Below are 18,062 nucleotides of genomic sequence, written 5' to 3'. Positions count from 1 at the left end.
AGGGGGCGACTGGAAGTACTGGTTCAAAGGTAAAAGTCAGAGATTCAGTGCATGACTACACTATCATGCAAGTTTTCTGGGTACAAACAAAATTTAAAACATTTTTTTTGTTCATATTCTTGTATCCATCTCTATTTTATATATTGCATATGTACTGATATTTTCTTTATATTTTTTCCACTTATTTTATACTGTGTATATTTCATGTTTTGTATCATACACATTCTGTATTCATTTTTTGCTTTGTTTCTATAATAATAATAATAATAATAATATAATAATTATTATAATAAGATAATAAGATTTACTGCTGCATGTAGTCCATCAATAGTTGTCCATTGCATAGATTAAGGATTTCCCCATAAGCCCTGAGAAACATCAATGAGAAACCCCACACATATTAAGATATCATTGCCTGGGAATGATATAATAACTTCTCTATGGGGGTTAAGTTTGTAACCCATTCTTGTTCTCTTTCTTTTCTTCACATAAAGGGCCATCCAGGTGACGGAGGGATACTGGGGCCAACTGGACCACAGGGGCTAAAGGTTGATTGAAATGAAATACAAAATCATTCAAATATGTCCATTTATATACAAAAAATCAGGGAAAATAGAAATACCATGTAGTGTCTGACCATTCATTGCATGAGGAGTCATCTGTTGTTGATCTACTGTATTTCTGACTTTTATCTCAGGGGAATCCTGGATTGGAGGGGCTGAAAGGCCAATTCGGTCCCAAAGGCATGCAGGTTAGTTCTGTTCCCCTTTTTCTTTTCATACTGCTTTTAATGAGTAACAATTAATTAATTATTTCACTGATTTTCACAGGGAGATATTGGTCCTCGTGGTCCACCCGGGCGAAAAGGCTTCCCTGGACTCCCTGTATGTCACTTTGATATTCTGCATTTTGAAACAGAAGAAATTTAGCTGAATAGTTTACTCAAGTAATTTCTGTTTTTTCTGTCTTACAGGGCCTCTTTGGAAAGAAGGTGAGAAGCCGATTCAGATTAGTCTGTCTTATTAAGACATTTATTCTCGTAGCTTTTGCCAGTATGGCCTTTAACGTTTGTTGTTCTGCACAGACTTGGATTGGATAGATACAATTGTGGTGGTCATTCTTCTTAATTAAAATGATTTTAATCTTTTAATAGTTACAGTTGTCTCTGTTGTTATCGTCATACGTGTGAAGGATGAGATTAAGCCTCGACCATATTATTTATACCTTTTTCAGTGATTTCAGATCTGCACAATTGTTTTGATACAGCAGACTGGTAGTTTTTCTCTGCACAGAGCCTGACTGTGTTTGGGTCTTTACAGGGAATGAAAGGCATACATGGCAGGAAAGGACCAAAGGGAGTGAGGGGCAAGCGTGGACTTCCAGTAAGACATGTAGCTCACACAATACGAGTGAACTGTTGGATCTGATCAACAACCTTAAATCTAACGTAAAGTTTAGGATGTCATAGTATACATTTCAAGATTGATGACATTGAGTATTGCTTTGGTTTGAATGCTAGAGTACCTGGGCGTTTCAGGAAGCACCATCTTCTCAGAGCTCACTCATTTGTTTCACAGGGAAAACCTGGTGCACCAGGCCCACTCAGACCTAGACGAAGACATGGACCAAGAACTAAGCCAAGAGCACGTCCAAGACCTGCACCAAGGCCCAGACCACGATCCAGTACAAGACCTGGGCTGAAAACTGTACCAAGACCAAGGCAAAGACCCAGACTCCCTGAACAAAGAAGAGGAGCACAAAAAGTTGGTACAAGCTTTCATCTCATACACACTTTATTAACACAATGTCCTCACTTTGCCTTTGCAATATGCTTCATGACAAGAATAGTCAAGAAAGCTTTATTGTGATTGATTAGTTGGTTGATTGGTTAGTTGTCTTCTTCTATCAGGACACAGGCTGGCTGTCTAACCTGCTGACTTTCTTGTTGGCTCACTTATTGATTTATACCTTGATGGATTAATTGATTGACTGACTGGCTAGCTGGCTGGCTGACTGACTGAATGACTGATTGACTGAGTGATGGATTCCTCTGTAGCGCCGCAGGCCAGTGTCCAGGAGATGGTCAGTATCTCTGGCTGATGAGGCTGAGAAGTCCTTCAGCTGGCCCCAGGGAACCAAGGACAGCCCTGCCACCACCTGCCATGAGCTGGGACTCATATATCCGCACCTGAACGATGGTGAGTTTCTGAACATGTTTATAACCACGAAACATATGTTCGTTGAATTGAGAGAGATTACACCGTTTGGAGTGGGTTTGCTGTAGTTCCAGTGAGGCTAATACAAGAGTAGGCTCTGTTAGTTCTTCATCAGTTATAATGAACTTCTAGTAGTGTTGAAATAATTCTGTTAAGGGCCATTAGTGAAGTAAAGACCAGTCTGCAGGGTGTGTGGGCAAACACCCAAGTGACAAAACAGTTGGTTATCTTTCAGGTTACTTCTACATGGATCCAAACCAGGGCTGTCCCTACGATGCAGTGAAGGTGTTCTGTAACTTCACAGCAGGAGGAACAACCTGCATAGACCCTCTGCAGTCACAGGTACAATCATATTCACCTACTTGGGTTAACACTGATAAGAGAACAGTGAGCAACATCCACCTCTTGTTTTTGTGTGCAATACTGAGCAAGTGATATGTGATCTGTGCCATAACCGGTTTATGGACTTCAGAGGATATGAATAAAGCTTGGCATTTTTTATCACCTAACGTGGTGTTATGATGTATCCCTTGGTGTCTCATTTGACATGAAAGTAGATGAGATGAGCTTTGACAGTGATATAACACTCTATTCTGTAGATTACAGGGAGATGGGAACCAGAAAAGAAGAAAACAAGAAATCCTGTCCAGTGGTTTAGTCAGCAACATGGTGGAAACAAGGTGAGGCTGAATGATTAACACTTCCGTGGGTTAATTGACGAAGTTTTATTTATTTTTCTGTTAAATAAAATATCACTGAGCATTTTCTCTGCCTGGAGTAAATGATTTCTGTCTCTTACAGTTTGAGTATGCTGGCCTGGATGTCGTCCAGCTGAGGTTTCTGCGGTTACAGAGTCACACATCCTTCCAGAGTGTGACCATCAGGTGCCCAGCAAACCACTCCAGGACAGCGTTCAAAACTAATTCAACCAATAGGATTCTCCACTTCCTGGGAGACTCCAGTAAAGAGATTGGTTCACACTTTACCACAGTGTCCAGGAAAGGTTGTGAGGTAAGACTCTCTCTCTCACCTGAAAACGTCACAAATTGAGTTTGTAGTTTCTAGCTTTGGGTGAGAGTTGTTCAAGTTCCCAAACTGGGACTGAACTGTTTGAGCTCATAGGAATAACATGATATCTGTGTATAGGTGGATGTTTTGTTTTTACAACAGCAGCCTCTTACCAAAAGACAAACTCTTTTAGTGGCCACTTTGTTGAGTACACTTCCCTGTTTATGCAAACAGCTCACAATGTTAGAACATACAAGACGTGTTGAACGTGGTGTGACTGTTGGTGCCAGAAGCGCTGGTTCCAGCGTCTCAGAAATGGCCTCCTGGGATTTTTACCCACTACAGTGTCTGGAGTTTCCAGCATCTCAGAAATTACATCCTGGGATTTTTACCCACTACAGTGTCTGGAGTTTCCAGCATCTCAGAAATAACCTCCTGGGATTTTTACACAACACAGTGTGTCTGGAGTTTCCCAAGAATGGTGTAAAAAACAAAAACTCATTCAGTCAGCTGCGGTCCTGAGGGCAAAAATGGCTCATTGATGAGAGAGGTCAGAGGAGAATGGCAATATTTGTTCAAGTTAACAGGCAGGCAAGTAACATTATAACAGTGATGTACAGAAGATCATCTCAGAAACGAACCTTGAGGCAATGAGCTCCAGCAGCAGAAGACCATACTGTGTTACACTCAGACAGTTAAAGAAAAAAGTAAAAAGTAAATATAAAAGGACATTTTCCCTCCTTATAAACTGGTTCCAACTGATTCTTCACATACACAGGCTGCAGCTTAGACTGTTATCATTTTTAATAAGCTGACACTTTAACCTCGTGATGCACTTTCGTCTGCAGCCATTACTGAAACTAGTAACTTCCTATCACCACTTTCACATGTTGCACACTACCCACACTACACATGCTAATCTTCTTCGAATGTGCTCTTTCACTATGACATGGTAAACACAATACACACAGTCTTATTCTATCCTAAAGTTATCTATTTCTATGTTATTTATTTCCCACATTTCCCATTTTTCAAATTTTTTAAACAAACTGAGAATTGTCTTGGATGCTTGTCCACAAAACACACCCAATGAAACGGCCACAAGCTGCAACTTTTGATAGAGTGAAGCAACGCAAAGCAGTCATGCTTGTTCTGTATGTTCTGCAGGAAAAAAATCCATTCATGGTTAATAAAGTCTCTAACTAACTACTGTTACGGTAGTTGCACAGGAGACACACAGTTCACCTCCATTCATTGTCTGCGTGTGCACGGCATGACGGCATGTTCTGTCTGACCCCAGGTGGAGGTGGCAGTGAGGGTTCGGGGCAGTACCGAACTCCATCGAGGGGATATGGAGCTACTTCCTGTCAGAGATCTGGGAGTAGAGATGAGGGGGGCATCGCACCACGTACCTGACATCACTGCTGTCTTGGGACCCCTCTGCTTCTTGTAGCCTATGAGTGTTTGAGCATGTGTGTGTGTGTGTGTGTGTGTTTGTATGTGTTTGCGTTTGTGTGTGTGTGTGTGTGTTTGACACTGAAATGATAGAACAATGTATTCTGATGAAAATTAATAAAATGAAATTATGTAAATATGTCTTTCATAAAGAAAGTAGAAATATATGGTGTTTAGATATTTTGCATGAACAATTTTGATAGGATTACTTTCCTCAGTGCTGTACTGTATTTTGTGTATATTTATTTAATTGTCAAAATCTGAAACGTTTTTATTATTTTTTATTGTATTTTTATGTAGCCCCAAATTATCAAATGAAATCACCTTGTAACTTGAAACGTTTTTTACTGCAAGTCAACCCATTCTGTCTCCTTGTCATCAATGGCATGATGTACAGCACTATTAAAATAAAAAGATCATTTTCAACATGTGGGATGAAATCGAGCCATGTGCATCTGTTTGAGTTATATCAAGCCTAACTGTGCCGTCAATGCTTAACTTAGTTACAATTTACAGTTTAGGAAATAATGTAGATTTTTGTTCTTTCCTCTGTGATGACTAGCCATAACCATCGTTAGGAATGTGAACTGAGTACACAAGGCGGCTGTGGACAGCGTGCCATCCTCCTGTTTGGGGGAGATGTCCCACGGGCTACAGATGCAGGGTGACTGGGCTCAGTACTGCCATGCTGGGTGGCAAGAAGAATCTCCTTTATCATTTCAGCAGAGAGCAATGTCACCGTGTGAGTGTCGTCCCGGGGTTTCTTATCAGGGGCCCCCTGAGCTGTGCTTCAGGGAACAGGCTGGATCACTCTCTAGCAGAAGAGCTTCGACTTCAGCTAGCCCAGCGGCCCTCAAGGAGTAACCTTTAAGGCAAGCTGGTCTTCATACAGGCAACATCTGTGAGAGCCTGTCTCAAATGCTCAGAACCACAGACAGCGCTAGCTAGCCAGCGCCAAAATGCTGAAACATGGAGCGACAAAGAGTGAGAGCACCCAGTGCACCCAGTGAGCACGCTCGAACGGGCGGCTGTGTGGAGCTGAATGAGCGAGAAGTTAGCCTAGGAAAGCAGGTGGATAGCTAGCCTAGCCAGCTCAGCTAACAACCACCTAGCAAAGACACTCAAAGTATAGGTAGCCAACCACTGTAGGTGTGGGGGACTGAGAGCAGTCCACTAACCCAGGGGCAAAATGGAAAAGTAAGCCTAGCTAACTGAAAGGTAGCCAAAGTTAGCCCACTCGGAGCGAGGCCACCTGAGCGATAGACTAACTAGGCCTAATAGCATTTAATGCTAGGTATGGCGGACCAGGAGCAGTTCCCTCCCTGAGTGGCGAATATCAAACAAGACAGAGGGAAATACTGACCTGAGGTGTGCCGTCCAGGCAATCCAATTAGCTCTGTGTCCGGACTGTGAAGCCGGCGGGAGCACCAGTGTGAGGAAAGGTGGGCAGAGGAAGAGAAACAAAAAGCTGGTTGCCGCCTCTGGAAGATGGAAAACGAGGCTCCAACCAATAGCGGGTTTTGAGAATACAAGCAACTAGCTACAGCTACTTTTGTAGCTAGGCTATACCTACCCAACTGAACATATTGAAACTGTGCGATGCTATGAGAAGATATAAAAAGAACAGATTTCCTGATCACAGAGGCATAAAGTTATGTAGACATCGTGCCCTGCGTCATCAGTGGTCAAGCTTGACTTTCTGGACCTACCTTGTGTAGGACTATATTAGTGTTAAACACTGCCTCTGGCGGTCAGGAAGAATGAAATATACTAACAACATTATTTTCCACACAAGTCAAGTGTGGCCGTTTTGTGCCCCCTGACCATATGCATCACAGATAGGAAGCAAATCTGTGGTTATGATCTGCTCTCACATGGAATGACATCGCAGAAGATATGTGTTTGTTGAAAATGTTCACAAATGCATCCTTGTGTCTCTGCAGTTAACTGAATTCGCCACACTCAACTCAAAAGACCCATTCAAATTGTTTAACAACATGATTCACCATAGCTATCACGTCTTACTTAGAGGGCAGGATGTAATATATTAAAAAACAGCGTTTTTGGATTATTTGAACATGCATTGCGAATTTTGAGAATATGCCTTTAAGCAAGCAGGAATTTTAAATAGCCTATTGAAAGATTTTAGATGCATTACCTACCAGACAAGTCTTCCTCAGATCTTTGCCACAAGAGTGGGTGCATGAGGGCGCCGGTGACGTAGAAAGGAGGAGAGACTTTTGGCCAATCAGCATCAGCCGCTCGTTCATCATCATCATCATCACTTCAGTATTTACTCAGTGAGAAGGTGAGCAGCTCAGATTGTTGTGATAAAGGAAGTTAGACAGCCGAAATAGATATTTGGCACGCTGGACATCGACTGCACAGGGGGGACAGGTCGGTGAAACGAGTAAGTATCGAGGAAATCGCAAAACATTTTTATGTCAGCCAGTGTCAGCCAGCATTTCTCTCAACCTGTTTGCTAGCTAACGACAGATAACGTCAACAAGTTGGCTAATTTGACAGGCTCTTACCCAGGCTAACGTTACCAGGCATGAGCTACTATCAGAGACAGTACTGCTTATGTTCACCACTAAACCAGGCGGTTATTTAGCACAACTTGTCAGCTGGTTAGCTTACTAATTGGCCACTGGCTGTCACACTGACCTTTTAAAATCAGCTGTCGTGAGCTAGCTATTTGCTACGTGTCTGTATCATGCGAGACTGATTGTATTGTGAACTGGGCTTGCTTTGTCTGGTGGGTTACTCAAAATCCCTGGCATTCTTTATCCATGTGAGGTGGCGTGAGGAGCGATGTGTTGGCTAGCGTTAGCCTGCTTATTTGCCTGTATCCTCAACACAGTGCTGTGAAGGAACTGATTTGGGTAAGTGTATCACTATTTCTTCTTTCTCAAACATAACTTTTCGTCCTCTTTCTTCAGGATGGATAGTGAAGATGACAGTGGCCTCCGGTCCCGTAGCCGAGCTCTCCCTAAGATGCCCATCTTCCCCGACCTAAATAGCTCTATTGTTGGGGACAGTAGTCCAGGAGAGGATCAGCAAGGCAATGGAGACAACCACATAACCAGCAATGGTGAGAGAGACTGAACTCCCTCATCAGCAGGGGGCAAATTATGAGATGCAAGGTGCATTTTGAGTGTAGATTTTCAGAGGACATTGATGGAAAACAATACTTTGCCTCCTCATTGCTCCCCTTTATAAAAAGTTAGTAATTATCCCATTAGTTATCACTCTACATAGCTGACATGGACCAGCACACTGAGTCAAGGACATGAGATCATGTGTTGTACTTTGAACTCGAGTATGGTTGGTACGGTTAACCAGGGTAGATAATGACCGCTCACTTAACAGACAGGAAACAGTGGTAAGTTAACTGATCATTGGAAGTGATGATGACAGTGAAACATTGGCATGATGTGTCCCATGGGGCGGCATGATCCATCTGTCAGTTTAGATGAGAAACTTTAAACTCATCACCTTAGCAGCAAAGAAGCAAAGCTGTAGAACTTGAAAATAAAATGTACTGTTAGCTAATAAAATGTATAATTTAATAAGCCAGTTGTCTTTGTTATACTGTTTGGCCCAGGTTAGATGTAAGAGTTCATTGATATCTTGCTGGATGGGTAGAGTACTGTAGGTGTGAATGAAGTCAGTAACTTAATGTGGGGTTGTACCAAAATGTGGTAGGAACCTAAAGTGAACCCTATTGAAAATACTCTCATCTGGTTGTGTAATTTATTGGTTGCCTTGATCTGGCTTGATCTGAAGGCATTCAAATATTTGTAACTTTTATTTTGGTGATCATGTGCATTATTGCTGTTTTAAAATGGAACAAAATCACCCATATGATTCACCGGATCCAAAAGATGTTAAATACTTTTGAGAGTTTGATGCAAATGTTATAATTTGTTCATGAAGCATCTTGGCCATTCAGTACATTTTGACCGTTGGTTCAGTAACCATATACCCTTCAGTCGGAATTGTTACAGCACCGCATTTCTTGTGAATTTCAAAATTAATCACTTCCACCGTAACCCATATAATCAGAGGTCAGTCATGTCACAAGGATGTCCCAAGTCTCCAGTCATTAAGATCTCATGACTGGAGACTTGGGCAATCCTTGTGACATGACTGACGTCTTATAAATTATTTTTTCAAATCGTCATCAGACAACCGTCAGGCCTAAAAGAAAGAGGGCTACCAAGTATATGACTGGTTGCAATTGTACTGCTTGAAATAACCGGAGATAACCTTAAAGGCAATCAGTCAAAGTTGCTTAGCTAGTCAGTACAACGACAACCACCACTTCCTACTTCCCAGACACTGTCTTGGGTCTGAGGTGTGTCTTTTTTGTAGTTTTGCGACATTGGATCTAAAGACCTTTGTGATATGACTCATACATGACACAATGGTTCCTGCTATTCCCCTGACCTTTACTCCTGAATGACACCACAACTAACAAACTGTCAAGTGTTTCAAAATCAATAAAACGGAATGTCTTTTATATCCCTTAATAAAAGGGACTTTTAATTCTGCATGAAGAAGATTGGGATTTCTTTTCACATGCCTTCTCATCAAATGCCCCACAGGTAGCCTGTTGCAGGTTATCTGTTGGTCATTATCTAAATATTTGATTTAATGTGAGTCAGTGAGTACAGGTCAAGGTTCTTTTAAGACAGGGTAACCTGGCAACTCAGCTGGCTCTGTTGTCAGTTTGGGTGTGTCCAAAGGACTGTCAGCTTCATTTTGATATAGCAAGCTGCCTCTTACAGGGCAACAGGTTGATATGAGTCTTACCTCACTGTATGCTATGTGTTTTGTATTCTCTTTTCAATTTCAGGAAAAATTGAAGTGGAGCATATGATCAGCAAAAAACTACAACTGAAAAGGAAAGCAGAGGTTAGTCAATGATTTGGGTTTGGAAAAGGCTTCTCCTGCATGTTAGAATGGGCCTCTACCACAACCTCCTTTTCCCTGTTAAAGGAAAAAACATGAATAACCCAATAACTGCTCAAGGCTTTCCTCCAGGGTTGTTTTACTATCCTGCCAACAACCAGCCATTTAGCTCAGATCTACAGCACACCTCCAGTGTCAGAGATGCAGCTTTGTTTTATTTTAGGGCCTATTGCTATTTTTAGAACAGACATTACCATATACTGTAACCTCGTCTCATAGAATAATGCGTTAAGGCTTTGATTAAATTATGAGTAATCCCAAAGTCCAGTTGGTTTAATTGTTAGGTTTATTTACTTGTTAATACAGTTTGGCTGATTTATTCAAACAGACATTGTTCGAGATATCCACTGTGGAGCCAAATCCCTGCTAGACTGATTCAATCTCTCTTAATCCTGTGTGAGCTCTAATCTTATCATTAAACCCTAGCAATCTGATTTGGCCCGACTCTTTTCAAATCCTGTTATTATTCCAACATTAGGAAAAGGACCTAATAAACAGAAATATTGCCAGGACGATGCAGTGATCTGTCATCTAGCCTACATTTCTCTCCTGACAAAGTTCTCACAGGAGACTTTATGGATTGTTTATGAAGATGCTATGCCAGAATGTGCTATAGGCCAGTTAAAAAACAAATATGAGATGGATAACTATAGGCTTCTTTTCTTTATTGGTCATTGTTAACCAGACATTGTTTGTTTACCAAGGTAAATCCAATACACCCAAGGTGACTAAGAGGCCAACAGGAATAGAAATTGTAGAATGAATGAGAAGGTGCTCAGTTCCTTTTGATCAGAGGTTAGATGGTGCGATTCATGAAGTGAGATCAATTTCTGTGGAACTGGCTCTGGAACTTCTTTTGCAGTTGCTGTGATGTCTTAAGGAAGGAATACAACGGTTTATTTATCAGAAAATGAATACATGTAGAAATTAATCATGGTTTGACCCTGTGGAGCATGAGACAAAGTTAAGAAAATTTCTTATGAGGCCTTCAGCAATCTCAAAACGGTGAATTAACAGTTGTTTACAAAAGAAGCCCAATAACCTCCTGGGCCTGTTGGATGGATATCATCACACTGTGGCAGTTACACACTATCACCATCAAGTGGGTTTGAATCCCAGTCCATACTCTCCATACTCTGTCACCACAATGTTTGATACAGTGATAAATGATACAGATACAGTGCCATCATCATGCTAATTTAGAGCTCCTATTGGCTTGAAAGAATTCTCACTGTGTTCACTATTGACAGATTTACAAGTTCACAAATGTTTGCAGTTTACAGCGCTACAAATTTACAGTCCAGTGCAAGAGCATATATATACCGTATGCAGGGTGTGCAAATGTGTATCGCTCGCTGTTTATTTGATTGGCATTATTCGCTGGCATTATTTGATTTACAGAGCTGATGAGCCAGTGAATACTACAACCATGCAGCATTTTAAAAAAATACACTTCCACCTTGTGGAAATTGGGGCGCTGCTCACTGACTGAGCAGGTAGTGGTTCAGTCAGTGGCTTGCTGTAGGGCACTTCGATAGCACTTAAGAAAATCATTTTCTCCTAAGCGTCTTTTCTTTTATTAAGCAGTATCTAATAATAAAAAGTAATGTGAAATGTAATTGTAATGATGAATCTTCACACCTTAACACCAAATCTTCACACAACTCCTACAATCCCCTTCATGTATTCAGAAAGAACTATATGTCATTGCCACAAATGCGCTGTAGAAGTATACACAATGTGTGTTTGTTATAATATTAGTTGCAATGATAACCTGTTCTGTCTCTTGCCATTGCTCAGCACCTGAAGAGTGACCTGATGCGTCAGTTTGATAGCCAGGTCAGTGAGTTCGTGGACAGTCTGGTTGAAGAGTCGGCCAGCCTGGAGCCCGTTCCTGTACCTGCTGTCTTCTCACCCCCACTGTCAGACAAGGAGAGGAGCAAACTCAAGTATTGCCTTTCCCCTTCTTTAGCCTATCTAGTCAGATGCTGTTTTGACCCACCAGATGTGGGTCAAATAGTATCTGCACATATTTCTTGAATTTTGTTTTAACTTGCATTGAGTATATATATGGGGTTTTACCACATCAGGACAATGATTCCCTATTCCTCTCTTGGTCCTGCTCACCCTTCCCCTCCAACAAATCAGACTTGCTGGTCACCGTTGTCACTCTGTTTCCCTTTAGGCATTTTCGGCCGCCCCAGGGCCAGGGCAAGCAGTTTGTCAATCGCAGGTCCCTCTTAGAGTAAGTTGAGACTTGGATGTAAATGAAATGTAAATGTAACTGCATGTGACTGAAGTTTGAACCACTGAGATCTCTGCTGTTTGACATATACTTGTATGTCTCATCTCACCTGTTGCCTATTTTTCCACAGTGAGCTGTTTGAGGTGAATCACATCAGGACCATCTACCACATGTTCATCGCCCTGCTCATACTCTTTATCCTCAGCACGCTGGTGGTAGATTTCATTGACGAAGGCAGGTAATATATAAACCTTGGCTGGCATGCTATGAAATACACCTTGGATTTTTGTCTTTTCTGTTGAGTCAGTGTGCTTTACTCCTCAACCACTGTCTATTTTATTTTATTTATTTTTTTTGAAGGAATACATTGTCTAACACTGATGTCTCTGAACTTGGTCTGAGGGCTGGAGCATAAAAACGATGAAAGATGTCTTGAGCAGAGGCTTCAAGTTTCTCATCTCTACTGTCTGTCTTGATTCCCTCTGCTTCAGACTGGTGCTGGACTTTGACCTGCTGGTCTATGCGTTCGGACAGTTCCCCCTGGTGGTGTGCACGTGGATCTGCATGTTCCTGTCTGTGTTGCTGGTTCCCTACACCCTGTTCCAGCTGTGGTCGCAGAGCCAGTCTGTCAGTCACCCCAAGTTGTGGAGCCTGCTGTTTGGCTCAGCGTTCTTGCTCTACCAAGCTCTGGGACTGGGATTCCTGCCTACCTACATGGTGGTCAGCAACAGCATGCCACCTGCATCCTGCTTCATCATCATACTGGAACAGGTAGCTGACCAGTATAGCTGGGTCTGGTTTGATCATTCACAGTTAGAAAGCTGATCTAGGTTCACAGGACAGGTTCGTCCTGGCAGTCTTACATTTTTACATAAAGACAAATGGATTGGAGGTCAGCATTAGTACTTTTGTATGCTCCTTGAAGAGAGAAAACGGTATTAATGGTCTCTAATAGGCACTCATGTCTGTTTTGATCCTGTGTCTGATTCCAGGTGCGTCTGATGATGAAAGCCCACTCCTATGTCAGGGAGAATGTCCCAAGAGTCCTGGCCTGGGCTAAAGACAAGACCAGTATGTAACCTGCCAACTACAACACATTCTCTCTCTCTCTCTCTTTGACTTAGTTTTGTTTCTGTGTGTGTTTCATGCGTTCTGTATTTGCCGTTTGGCACAATTTCTTCCTCGTCATAGCTACTGGCTTTCTCCCCCTTATCACTCCCCTTTTCTCTCTCTTTGTCCATTGATTAATAAGGAATCTCTCCTGTTATCTCCAGGTCCCGGTCCGGTTGTCCCTCAGATTTCTCAGTATCTCTACTTCTTGTTTGCACCCACTCTCATCTACAGAGACAAGTATCCCAGGTAAAATGAGCCTTTCATTATTTTTCCACTGGCACTGTTGATGTCCTCTGATAACTGAACACAGAACACTGTCTTCTTGCAGCCCATGTGATAGATAAAACCTTGTTTCTCACTTCATGCAGGAACCCAGTGATCAGATGGGGTTATGTGGCCACAAAGTTACTTCAGGTACCAACTTTTGTTTAATAACAGACTCCTGTTTTTAGAGGCATTGGTTGCTTAAGACTGCAGGCAAATGATATCGGCCCATTTTCATGACTGATAATTTCTCTCCCTCTCCCACCTTCCTCACCCCTAGGTATTAGGCTGTCTGTTTTATGCCTATTACGTGTTTGTGCGGCTGTGCATCCCTCAGTTCCGCAGCATCAGTCTGCAACTGTTCGACCTGAGGGCCATGGTCCTCTGTGTCTTCAACTCCATCCTGCCAGGTAGGCCCAGCCAGTAGATTCCTGGAAGACCTTTATAACAGATAAACATTGCATACACCCCTTCACTTCACTCATTCTTTTTAATTTCATGTATTCATACAGGGAGATGAGAGGTGCAGAAATGCTGTGTTATCTACTGCATTTTCGTGACAAGCTGTCTTTCTTTTCCTCTCCTCTGTAGGAGTGTTGGTTCTCTTCCTGGCATTCTTTGCCTTCCTCCACTGTTGGCTCAATGCATTTGCTGAGATGCTTTGTTTTGCTGATAGGATGTTTTACAAGGTACTTTACTCAGAGAAATTCTGCAGAGTCACTCTCAGTCATCTACTATGACAAAATTTTAAATTAGTTTCTTGATGCATTTTATACTTGACTCAATTAATTTTGATTCCACATCACAGGATTGGTGGAATTCAACCTCTTTTGCCAATTATTATCGCACTTGGAATGTAGTGGTCCATGACTGGCTGTACTACTATGTGTACCGGGACTTCCTGTGGGTGAGTGGTTTTGTTAATGATGCAATATATACACTATCATACTCTTTAAAACCACAGCAGCAACAGTCTGCTGTAGCGTATTGATGTTGATTTTCATTTTATTTTTTAATGCTGGCACAAATTACATCCTCAGTATGAAACACCATTTCAAAATGTCCTTGACACTTTTTTACATAAGTTTATCACTGATTTGAAAATGCATTAATCAGAGTAAACCTATATGCCACCAATTTTCAAGGATAACATGAAACAGTCTTGTGCTTATGTTCATCTATGAGCTGCCTCCCATCCACTGGTGTTTTGACTTGTCCGTTCTCTCTCCTGTTGTTGTTCCAGATGTCCCGGAAGCGTTTCAGAGCGGCAGCCATGTTGTTTGTGTTTACGGTGTCTGCGGTGGTCCATGAGTACATTCTAGCAATCTGCTTTGGCTTCTTCTATCCCGTCCTCTTCTGCCTCTTTATGTGCTTTGGAAGTAAGGGGAAAGACATTACACACCGCTCTTTACCGCTCTCTAAAGATACATTAACAGCACATAGGAATTTGACCCAATTTGGCAGGACAATGTCAAACATGTTAGATTCTCAATATATCATTCTATCCTAAACTTGGTGTCAAATTTAGTTAAACTTACTAAAAAGACTCACACAAAAATGTGGTCAATTTATGTGACTCTCTCTGACCATTATCTTTTCATTATGCCTCCACCCTTTTCTCCCTTATTCATCTCCTCACAGTGATGTTTAACTTCATCCTCCATGACCAGAGGAAAGGTCCCATCTGGAACATAATCATGTGGACATCCCTCTTCCTGGGTCAGGGGGTCATTATCTGTCTGTACTCCCAGGAGTGGTATGCCCAGCGCTACTGCCCCCTGAAGGAGGTAAAGTCTAGAGCATTTCCCAGTGCAATCTGCTGACATGCTGCACTCAAAACACGTTCAGTATGTTTTATACCCATGGCTATAATTCAGCTGAAATTCAGTTATTGCTTTGCTGAGTTTAATGAATAAGTTTGGTGATTTTGGATCTCTCTCTCTCTCTCTCTCTCTCTCTCTCTCTCTCTCTCTCTCTCTCTCTCTCTCTCTCTCTCTCTCTCTCTCTCTCTATATATATATATATATATATATATATATATATATATATATATATATATATATATATATATATATATATATATAATGATTTGTCGCTTACATACTTGTAGTAATTGATTTGTCTCTTACATACTTGTAGTAATTGGACCTGCAGACAATATTGGCTTCCAAGTCAGCTGCTGGTTCAAACAGTGAGGTCCGTTGCTAGCCTGTTGCTGCTAACAATGAGCCCAAATGTCAAAATATCTCCAAAAAAGCCAGTCTGTGAAAACGATATGGCAACCAACCGACATATTAATATCCACAGCCCGGAAAGCAGTCCGCAAACTGTCCGCAAAACTAGATCACGCCACCAGTAACACACTTTCACCCCACAGCAGGTGGGTAGTTACCCACCTATTTTTCTGATTTTTATGATTACTGAAAGTGTGTGTAATGACGGAATTGTGTCATGAAATCAGAGCTAATTTTAATTTATTTACTTTGCAACTTTTCCGTTTACTCTCAGCTCCCCTGTGGAGCCAACAAATGGCTTTTTTGGAGATATTTTTTCTTACCCTGTTTGGACTCATTGTTGGCAGCAAGAGGCCTAGCTGACTCAGGAGTCAATATTGTCTGTGGGTCCAAGTACTACAGGCATGTAAAAGACAAATTATGTATAGGGCCAAAATAGCCAAACTTAGCCTTTATGGTTAGACAGAAATTCAGCTTAATATGATGGTGTTTTTCGTTTCAGCCTTCTTTCATAGAGCTGCTGAAGCCTCGCTCCTGGAGCTGTCACCTCCAGAGGCCTGGTGACGCTCTCTGATAGGCTGTGACCTACTTAATGGACTGCTGACATCAAAGACCATCACTGATCAGGAAGTGGAGAGAGAGAGGGGAGGGGGCCAGCCTTTCTATTACTGTCATGACGTTTGTTCTTTTATGTTCCATTTTGTTTTATTGCACTGACGTCAATTCCTAATGACATGACTGAGTTTATTTATGAATGTATGGAGAAAGTCTGATAAGTATCTGGTGTCCCTCTCTCTGACAGAAAATTCACAATGATGCCTTACTTATCTTTTGTTTTGTTTGTTTTATGTTGTTAAAGACAACCCCTTTACAAAATTACAAGTTCACATAAAACAAAATGTGAACTGTTTTTTTTTTTATGTATTTATTTTTCAGATGTATTCCCATTCCTTTTGCCTTGATCAACTCTGTGAAACTACTCTGTGCCAAGATGATAATCATGATATGGCAGCTGAATGCAAACACTTACATTATACTCTTCTCTCACATATGCAGTAATGATTTATATTTAACCAAATTAGCAATTCCTACTCTAATTGTTCTAAGGACACATTGTTTGGAAAGATGTTCAATGTTATTTATATTCACTGCTAATAGGAGTCAAGGAACCTGCCAAACAGCCACTGTTTGTTTTACTGTGTAAATCTCAAGGGAGCCTTGGCTCTGTAGTGGCTGCTGTGTTGTAACTTCAACATTGCAATGCTGGCTTTTCTGAAGCAGACAATGAAGGCGGCACTCAATACTCTGACATATTTGGGAAATCATTTTATGGAAAAACTGAGAATGTGATGTTTCAGGCATTGAGACCTTTGTCAGACCGTTGTGGTGCACATGAACTCAGTTAATGTTTCCCTGGGAATTTGGTTAGTTATTTAATCAGATTTAATCCTAATTTTTCTGTCTATCCCCGGCTATGTCAAGCTACATGTTGGGATAGAAAATCATGAGCAAATTAGCTTTGAAGTAAGAAATGATTCAAAAGAATGGAGATTCGAATGCTACTGTATGGAGTTAATATATTGTGTGACTGCTGAATGTATTCTTGATGACCCTTGTTTTTTTTTTCCGTTGAGCTGACTTGAACACACATCCAGTCTCGCAGAGGGGAACGTTTCTTGTGAAACTAAATAATGTAAATTTTATTCATGAGCAATGTTGAAAGTTCTGTATGTGTGACAGTAACTTCAGCTGCATGTTGGGTTGGTAGAAATCTACTACGACTACTACTGTAACTGTTGCAGCTGGCTGCTTAAATGTTACTAAACAGTGAGACGAGATACTTGATTAGCACTAAGATCTACAGTATGTCGCTTTGTCAGATACTGTGTATACTAAGTAAGATGGTGTTTTTTTAAATCATATATGGATAGATTTACACAGAACAGACATTTCCATTTCTAGCCGATTGTATGAGGAACTTGATACAGTGTATGTACTTACAAGTTCTTATGGGTTTGAAATAATGTATGTTTACACAATTGTGTTACTTTGTAACAAGAAATTTGTAAGAAATTACAAAATCATTCATTGCACAATGTTGCCAATTCAGTGAGATTTCCATGTAAGTGAACAGTTTTTTATGCTCGAGTAGAATGAGATGCACAAAACAAAGTAAAAACCAGCAATGAACTACTCTGCACTTCTAAGAGCTGTGCAACCACAAGGTGGCACTGTATTAAAGGTTTTAGTTTTAATCCTTCCTTCACTCAACTTGGCTGTCTTCTGGCCAATGGGTAAGAGATGCTTCCCTGAAGTCCATTACAAAATTACTATTGACAGACACAAATACCAGCAATTATTTTTTTATAATTGTGTACAAATAGCAGTGGAGGTATTAGAATGGTACCAGAATTCTTACTGAGATTGAGCTACAGTGGTTTGTTGACATTTTCAGGACTGTCATTGCATGTATTGTTTTGAGAACTGTCCACATATGATGTTTTATCTTGCTTTATGCCCTTGAGGTATGATTAAAAAAGCAGAATATTT

General features: G+C 41.1%; 1 protein-coding gene across 1 annotated transcript; it reads left to right on the top strand.

The window, feature by feature from the left end:
• The first annotated feature begins 6,975 nt into the window (after nucleotides 1-6,975).
• Nucleotides 6,976-18,047, top strand: soat1 (sterol O-acyltransferase 1). The gene is made up of 16 exons (XM_071921807.2): nucleotides 6,976-7,089; nucleotides 7,622-7,773; nucleotides 9,541-9,599; nucleotides 11,457-11,605; nucleotides 11,842-11,901; nucleotides 12,032-12,139; nucleotides 12,393-12,672; nucleotides 12,894-12,972; nucleotides 13,176-13,260; nucleotides 13,383-13,428; nucleotides 13,559-13,688; nucleotides 13,870-13,967; nucleotides 14,087-14,185; nucleotides 14,522-14,657; nucleotides 14,920-15,065; nucleotides 16,015-18,047. The coding sequence occupies exons 2-16, from the start codon at nucleotides 7,623-7,625 to the stop codon at nucleotides 16,084-16,086; spliced, it is 1,698 nt and encodes a 565-aa protein (XP_071777908.2). The 5' UTR covers nucleotides 6,976-7,089; nucleotide 7,622; the 3' UTR covers nucleotides 16,087-18,047.
• Nucleotides 18,048-18,062: the final 15 nt, after the last annotated feature.

The sequence above is a fragment of the Centroberyx gerrardi genome, chromosome 9 (genome assembly GCF_048128805.1).
Source record: "Centroberyx gerrardi isolate f3 chromosome 9, fCenGer3.hap1.cur.20231027, whole genome shotgun sequence".
Taxonomy (NCBI): Eukaryota; Metazoa; Chordata; class Actinopteri; order Beryciformes; family Berycidae; genus Centroberyx; species Centroberyx gerrardi.
This window is presented reverse-complemented; position numbering and strand designations above follow the sequence as displayed.

Excerpts from the sequence above, each read along its gene's own strand:
- soat1 (XM_071921807.2), top strand. The coding sequence starts at position 7,623 with ATGGATAGTGAAGATGACAGTGGCCTCCGGTCCCGTAGCCGAGCTCTC. Across the intron at positions 11,902-12,031 it reads AATCGCAGGTCCCTCTTAGA|TGAGCTGTTTGAGGTGAATC; the intron begins GTAAGTTGAGAC and ends ATTTTTCCACAG. Across the intron at positions 15,066-16,014 it reads GCTACTGCCCCCTGAAGGAG|CCTTCTTTCATAGAGCTGCT; the intron begins GTAAAGTCTAGA and ends TTTTCGTTTCAG.